Source organism: Sus scrofa, chromosome 3, assembly GCF_054392235.1.
Source record: "Sus scrofa isolate SSC_HxYL_T2T_F1_AM1 chromosome 3, Sscrofa_HxYL_maternal_Yorkshire_Landrace_v2.0, whole genome shotgun sequence".
Taxonomy (NCBI): Eukaryota; Metazoa; Chordata; class Mammalia; order Artiodactyla; family Suidae; genus Sus; species Sus scrofa.
In genome coordinates, this window is record NC_139385.1 from 787,501 (window position 1) to 795,000 (window position 7,500).

The window sequence follows — 7,500 nt, forward strand, 5'->3', positions numbered from 1 at the left end:
GCCCCTGACCTCGGAATTAATACTTGCAGCGTTTTCCCAGTGCGACCCGAGGGGGGGCAGGAGTAAGGTCCCCAATTCCAGGCCTCCTCTCCCTTGCGGCGACTCCGGGCCTGTCCCGCAGCCCCTGTCCCGCTCCCCCGCGCCCCGGTCTGGAGCGAGGGCGGAGAGAAGGGTGGGTAAATCGCGGCCAACGCGCCCCAGCACATCCAGTTTGGACCCCGGCCAGGCTGCAGGTATAGTGCCCGGTCCAGGGCGAGTCAGCAGAAGCCGCCGCTCGAGGCTGGGCTGTGGGCCTCGCTTCCTCCGGGCCCTCCCCTCCTGTCCACCGGGCGGTTGTGCGCAGCCCTCCCCCCGGGGGCGACACACGCGGGACAGGCGCCGCTGTGCGGGCGCAGTCCTGGCGTGCCCTTCCCCTGGCCTCTTCGCTCCTGGCTCCGGGGGTTTGGCAGCTTGGCCAAAGCCACTTACACCAAAGGCCACCTTGCCTGTCACTTTGCCCTGGGGTGAGGGGCGGCCCGGCACGCGGCTCCCGGACTGGCCGCAACGGGGGTGCGGGGGTTGGGGGGGCTCTTCCTCCCTGCCTGGGGGCTGGCCAATTGCAAGATGCAACCCCACCCCCCGCCAAACTTTTTTACAAAGGATGTCTCATGTGAAGACGTATAAATCTCTCTCTCTGCCCACAGTCCTAATTTGCTGCTTATTTAAGAATACATCCTTTAATGATTGAGCTCTGAGTCCATCAATATTTTACAGTGGAGAAGGGAGTGACACTTCCTGGAGAACATAATTTAATTATAACAAATGGGGTGGGTGCTGGGCCCTGTTCCTCAGAAGCCGAGTCCGGGGAGATGCACTTTTCCTTCTGTGTCTGCGGAGGGGCCTGCCTGCCCGCCTGCCACCCCAAACTGCTTTTCCTCTCGCCCTCCGCCCCCTGCCTCCGCCGCCGGGCCCGCCTTTTACCCGGGTAGGGGGTGGGGGTGGGGGTCCGGGTGCCTCCAGAGCCACCCCCGCCTCGGTGTTTATGGACTGGGAGGCTGCCAATCCATCCAAAGGGCATTAATTACGCCTTTTATTGGCAGGGCTGCCTTCTAGAGGAGTCCTCTCTTTCGGAGTCACCTCCTTCCTCGGCTCCCTCCTGCCCCTTCCTCCTCCTCCTCCTCCTCCTCCCTGGCCTGCCTCCTCTCCCCCGCCGCCAGGAGCCGGAGAGGAGATGAGAAGCCCTTGTAGTTTTAAATTCAATGTGACAGTTTCGGAAAGAGCGGATGATGAATCTCCTATTATTGGATCAGTCTATTTGCCGCTCAATGTCTCTCTGTAATTGGAGCAACATCACTTTAAAGGTTCAGAGAGTACAGCATTTCTGGTGAAAAATCCCCACAACACGCCGGTGAATGTTTTAAAGGGAAATCTATTAGTGACTTGCGGAGGGGCGGGAGCGGGCGGCGGGGGGGGCGGCGCGGGCTGGGGCCGGCGGGGATCGGGGTGGGGGCTCGCCGGGGGCCCCTGCCCCAGCCGCTCCCCGCGCCCGCCCCCGCCCCGCGCGGGGCCGCGCCCCTCCGTCCCTCCCCCGCCCCCCCGCCTTGTTGTGACAGTTCCTGATACTGTTTATTGAGGTGCATGTCAGGTATAATTAGCAATCGATATGGAAAACGTTTCCTTGCACCCAGCACGCCTCTGACGTCAGAGCCGATTAGCGCTTCTTATTGGTCCCAAATTCCCCGGGCCGCGGCTAATTATCGGGAGCTTGATGTTGATAAAGTAAAGCGCCGGAGTGCGGGCGAAGCATGTGTGGGGCTCCGGGTCCCTGTCTCCGCCGCCGCCGTCCGCGCCTCCCGCCGCTGGCCCGCCCCGGCCCCGGCCCGCGCCCCCGCGCCCCGCCACCGGCCCCGCCGGCCCCCCGCGCGAGATGATGGACGGCCGCCTCCTGGAGCACCCGCATGCCCAGTTCGGGGGCTCGCTGGGCGGCGTGGTGGGCTTCCCCTACCCGCTGGGCCACCACCACGTGTACGAGCTGGCCGGCCACCAGCTGCAGTCGGCCGCCGCGGCCGCCGCCGCGGCCGCCTCGGTGCCCTTCTCCATCGACGGCCTGCTAAGCGGCTCGTGCGCCGCCGCGGCCGCCTCGGTGGTCAACCCCACGCCGCTGCTGCCGGCCGCCTGCGGGGTAGGCGGCGACAGCCAGCCCTTCAAGCTGTCAGGTAGGCGCAGCGGGCGGGGAGGGGGCGGGGGGGGGCGTGCAGGGGACCCTGTCGGGCGGAGCCGTGGGTGGCGGGCGGCCGCAGCTCTGGGGCCGCCTGGGTGGCCGCCCGCGGTGCGGCTCAGGGCGCGCGGCCGCCCTCTCGGCGGATCCGTTCCGGCCCGGACCCGGGGCTGAGCGGCGCGGCGTCCTGTGCGTGCCCGCAGACTCGGGGGACCCGGACAAGGAGAGCCCGGGCTGCAAGCGGCGGCGCACCCGCACCAACTTCACGGGCTGGCAGCTGGAGGAGCTGGAGAAGGCGTTCAACGAGAGCCACTATCCCGACGTGTTCATGCGCGAGGCGCTGGCGCTGCGCCTGGATCTGGTTGAGTCCCGAGTCCAGGTAAAGCCCCGCCGCGCGTCCCGCGAGGCGAGCCGGCATCCCGTCGTCGGCCTGCGCGGCTCGGCCCGCCTTTGTTCTCGACTTCTAGGTGGGAGACCGCAGCCTCCGCCAGAGCCCGCCGCCCGCACGCCCGCCGGAAGGTGGGGGGGCTGGGGCCCGGGGCTCCGCGCCCCGCGGAGAGGGTGGCGGGCGTCCCGGGAGCCGAGGTGGCTCGGGAGGGGCCGGCGGCGGCCCGACGTTGAGAGAGCTGCAGCTGCGTCCGACCCGGGGAGCCGCGTGGTGGGTCGGGGCGACCGCGCTAAACCAGGCTGGGGCCGGCGAGGCGGCGAGGAGGAACCGGCCCGGGTCGGTCTTGGAGGAGAAGGCAGAAGGCAGACCGCGGGGCGCCTGTGGGGGCTCGGCTCACTAGCCTGCGGAGAGCGCGTTGTTTACTTTCGCCTCTAAAATAGTCACATCCAAACATGTATTTATCCCTGGCTTTGTAGAAAGGGGCAGCCGAGGAAGGGGAGCCTGAAACTTAAGCAATTAACACATTGGCGGGGGAAGGGGGTCTGACTCGTTAACGCCACTGGTTATATACCCATCCCCCCACCCCCACACACTTAATGTGATTTTATTCCAAGAGACTGCCGGCGGTATTCTTCTTAAAAATACAGTGTCAACTTGGTGGATTAAAAATTCAGGATGAATCGTGCATAATTAGATGTTTCCTTAAAAGTGCAGACATCTTTTCGCGGGTCGGTTTGGTGGCGAGCGCGCTGTGGGCCACAGCCTTGGGCACCGGGCCTGGGAGGCAGAGGCTGGCAAGGCGCTGCCCTAATGTTGAGCTTTGTCTAAAAAGGTGTGCTCTCCTGCGCCTGAGCCTCCCGGAATGACCTTTTGTGTTTGTAAATCCTTTTATCCAATTTGTTCTAAGTGTCTTACGGGAAGTCAAGACCCTTCTTTTCTCCTCTAACATGATAATGAGCGATTCTTGGTGACAAGGCAGCCTGGGATTCACATCAGGGAGAGAGAGAACTGTTTTAAAAGGAAGACAGACAGGGTGGCAACAGTCTTGCGGAGGTTACCGCATCTTGGCACCGAAAAGGCTGCCTGGGATCAGGCTGGCCTGCTATTGCGCGGGTCTCTATATGGCCGGAACAAAGAATCGGAATTGTCGCGATCTTTTGAGGAGGGTCGTGTGCCTGAGGCTCCGTGGGATCTGACTGTGTGGTGGCGGAGCCAGCGTCTAGGGCTGCTGTCACCCAGGGGTTCCACGGGGCTCCCAGGACAAGCAAGGCCTGCAGAGAGGATGGAAGAGGCAGGATGGGGCCCTGGCCTCTCTCTCTGCAAGGCCTGGCTGCTGGCCTCTTGCTTCCCTGACTGCCAGTCCTCAGGCCGAGGCCACGCACAAGTGGCTTGAGAGGGCTGTGTTGGTGCCCTGCCCTGGAGACTTCAGAGAGAAGGATATGCGAGGGGGGAGGGGTGAAGGCTGCTGGACCGCCCCCCCCCCCCGCCCCCGTTCGACTTCCCAGGCCCCTCTAGAAGAAAAAGCACCCAGACTGAGGGAAACCCCAAAATCTGGGCTTCGACTCAGTCTCCAGGGAGTTGAAGACAGGTGTGGAGGGCAGCGGAGCCCTGCGTCTCCCAGTCCTCAGGCCAGACTTGCAGCAGCGCATGGCCAGGCGGGCTCTTTAGAACACAAGCTGTGAGAAGCCAGGAGGGGCGAGGAGGGGGCCCTGCTCTCTGCCACCGACCAGGAACTCGTCGCCCGCCCGGGGCCAGGGGCCAGACCGGCCCTGTCCATGGAAGGGGCAGCTTCCAGTTCCCCGAGGTGAGAAGCTGGAGCGGGAAGCCGGCCGAGAGGCCCCACCTACCTCCTTCTGGGTGGAAAAGATACCCTCTGGAACCTGCTGCCTGAGTGCCGGAATCCAGCTCAGGGCCGGCCGGGCCGCCCGGCTCGGCTCCCGCCCCTGGCCAGAGCCGAGGTTGTGATGGCCTGTCCGGGGGGGGGGCGCGGGGAGATCCGAAGCCCCCCGCGGCAAGACCGCCGCCTGACTGTGCCTTCCTTTCCCCTACCCGGCTGCTCTAGGTCTGGTTCCAAAACCGCCGGGCCAAGTGGAGGAAGAAGGAGAACACGAAGAAGGGCCCGGGGCGGCCGGCGCACAACTCACACCCCACCACGTGCAGTGGCGAGCCCATGGACCCGGAGGAGATCGCGCGCAAGGAACTGGAGAAGATGGAGAAGAAGAAGCGCAAGCACGAGAAGAAGCTGCTCAAGAGCCAGAGCCGCCACCTGCACTCGCCCGGCGGCCTGTCCCTGCACAGCGCACCCAGCTCCGACAGCGACAGCGGCGGCGGCGGCCTGTCCCCGGAGCCGCCCGAGCCGCCGCCGCCCACGGCCTCCGCCAAGGGCCCCGGTGCGCCCGCCGCCGCCGGCGCCGCGCCCGCACCGCCCGGCGAGCCGCCCGCGCCCGGCACCTGCGACCCCGCCTTTTTCCCGAGCCAAAGAAGCGGCGCCGGCCCGCAGCTGCGGCTAGGCCGCCCCGCGGACAAGGACGCGGCCCCGTGCGCGCCCGGGGCGGCGGCGGCCGAGCGGGGCGCCGCCGGCCTGCCTAAGGCCAGCCCGTTCAGCGTGGAGAGTCTGCTCTCCGACTCGCCGCCGCGCCGGAAAGCCACCCCCGCCAACGCCGCCGCCGCCGCCGCGGGGCTGGACTTCCCGCCCGGGCTGCCGTGCGCGCCGCGGACCCTCATCGGCAAGGGCCACTTCCTGCTCTACCCCATCACGCAGCCGCTCGGCTTCCTGGTGCCGCAGGCCGCGCTCAAGGGCGGCGCGGGCCCGGAGCCCGCACCCAAGGATGCGCCGCCCGCGCCCGCCGCGCCGCCCGCGCCGCCCGCTCAGGCCAGCTTCGGGGCCTTCCCGGGGCCCGGCGGTGTTCCGGACTCGGCCTTCGCGCGCCGCAGCCCCGAGGCCGTCGCCTCCCCGGGGGCCCCGGCCCCGGCGCCTTTCCGGGACACGGCCGCGCCGGCGGCCGAGGGCGGCGGCGGGGACTGTGTGGACGCGGGGGCCGCCTGCCCAGCGGCCCCGCCGCCGCCACCGCTCGCGCCGTCGCCCGGGCCGGGCGCGCGGGCTCCCAGCCCCGCTTCCGAGCCAGCCGTCGGCGGGGCCCCCGAGCCCGGCGCCGCGGCCGGACCCAGCGCGCCGGATGGCGAGGAGGTGGACATGGACTGAGGGCGGCGGCGGCGGGGCCGAGAGAGGCGCTCAGCCGGCCCGCGCCCGCTCGCTCAGGCTCCGACTCACACAACGAAATCAGGTGATCGGCTTAGAAACACTGCTTTTTCCTCTGTCCTCTGTTTACTTGCTTTTATTTTTATTTTTATTTTTTTAAAGAAAAACGCTGTATCGATTCGGACCTAGGCAGCAGCAACCCAGGACTTGGGGTGACACCCTCCTCCTCGCAAAGGAGCAAAAAAAAAAAAAAAAAAAAAAAAGGAAAAGAAAAAGAAAAAAATAGCCCCCACAGAACCCCACAACAAGAATCCTCAGCCTTGTAAAATGCAAAAATGTCTAAGAATATTTATATATGTACCATTTTTGATAAATAAAGCTGGTCAAACGCAAGCTCTCGGGTCCACTTTTTTCAAATTTCCGAGGGCCCGGTCCAGCCCCTCCCCTGCTCCATTTTCGACGCCTCTCCCCGCGGGTGGGACGAGGCTCCTCACCTCCCGCGAGGTCTGCGCTTAATGCCTCCTTTTGTGTGCGTGTGTGTTTGTGTTTTCTGATTGAACAAATGTATGCATCCGCAGCTCCCCTCTCCTGCCCTCCCCCGCGCTCCCCCTCCTCCCCGCCGCCACACACACGCGCGCGCACACACGCCCCCGCGCGCACCCCCTCGCACGGGCAACACGCGCGGGGTGACGGAGCCGGGGGCTGCAAGGGCCGGGCCGCTGGGCTCCTGCAGAGTTTTGATATGAAAGTAATTATTTTCCGGTGGCTGCTGCGGGGACTGGGTTTCTTGCCCAAAGGGTTATTATACATTACCGATTTCTAGTGATATGAAATCACATAAACTTCCTACAATAATAGAATTAGCATGAAAGGCTGGGGTGTCAAATTGAAATTGGAGAATAATAGCGCCGGCAGCTGGGGGAGTGCGTGCGCATATTGGAGCGGAGATGGGGAATCGTGGGGCGGAATTTTCATGAGCTGCACTCTTTGTCAGCGCTCTTGTAGCCGGCTATATTAAGATAGATGCCCAATGATATCCCTCATTGTTCTGTCGCTTATATTGATGTTGCAGCGTTATCAGCCTATTGATCATGTGTCGCCTGTAATAGGACAGGCGCCGCCAACGCGCCTCTTTACAAAAGCAGTGCACATTTGTTCTAATAGGGTCCGGGTCCCCGGGGGACCCTTCGGGGGCTTCAGGACATCTGCAGCGAAGAAATATTAGCAAACTTGGCTGGAGCCTGCAGCCAGCCCCTAGCCCCCTCCCCTGCCCGCAGCCGACCCACCCCGACGTGAGCCTCCACGAATCCTCCCTCTCCCCCCAAAATCCCAGCCCACCCTCCTCAGCTGTCCTGGGCCCTGGGTCCTCCGTGCCGCCAAAGCCACCAACTCCCCAAGAAATTGGGATCCCAATTATTAAAACCATTAATTCCAGCGAGGCTGAGCGCAGTGGAATTATGTTTACAGCCTCGTTAAATATCCCTGATCCCTCCTGGTCATCAGGCCTTTATTTGCAAATAAATTGAAAATAATCAGAAGGACAGCTTTCCTCCTCGCGCGGGCGCAAATGAATTTCGGAGCCCGAGTCCCTTTAATAATATTTACATAATTTTCGCTCAGTGACTCTGATATTTGCTCTCTAGGAGACCGAGCTTATAGGAAAAATAATTAGATCAAAAGAAAAGTGAGAGCGGGAAGGAAGAGCGGGAGAGGGGG

General features: G+C 64.0%; 2 protein-coding genes across 2 annotated transcripts in view; one reads left to right on the plus strand and one right to left on the minus strand.

Moving 5' to 3' along the window:
- ZFAND2A (zinc finger AN1-type containing 2A) overlaps positions 1-7,500 on the minus strand; it is a 66,957-nt gene that overhangs the window by 48,696 nt on the left and 10,761 nt on the right. The gene's annotated exons all lie outside the window — the stretch shown is intronic.
- On the plus strand, positions 1,728-5,884 carry UNCX (UNC homeobox). Its single transcript, XM_021085954.2, has 3 exons — positions 1,728-2,195; positions 2,401-2,576; positions 4,648-5,884. The coding sequence occupies exons 1-3, from the start codon at positions 1,907-1,909 to the stop codon at positions 5,785-5,787; spliced, it is 1,605 nt and encodes a 534-aa protein (XP_020941613.2). The 5' UTR covers positions 1,728-1,906; the 3' UTR covers positions 5,788-5,884.

What these genes read in the sequence shown, in the direction of transcription:
- UNCX (XM_021085954.2), top strand. Translation starts at nt 1,907, where the DNA reads ATGATGGACGGCCGCCTCCTGGAGCACCCGCATGCCCAGTTCGGGGGC. An exon ending in CCAGCCCTTCAAGCTGTCAG is followed by an intron (nt 2,196 to 2,400) that starts GTAGGCGCAGCG and finishes GCGTGCCCGCAG; the next exon opens with ACTCGGGGGACCCGGACAAG. An exon ending in TGGTTGAGTCCCGAGTCCAG is followed by an intron (nt 2,577 to 4,647) that starts GTAAAGCCCCGC and finishes CGGCTGCTCTAG; the next exon opens with GTCTGGTTCCAAAACCGCCG.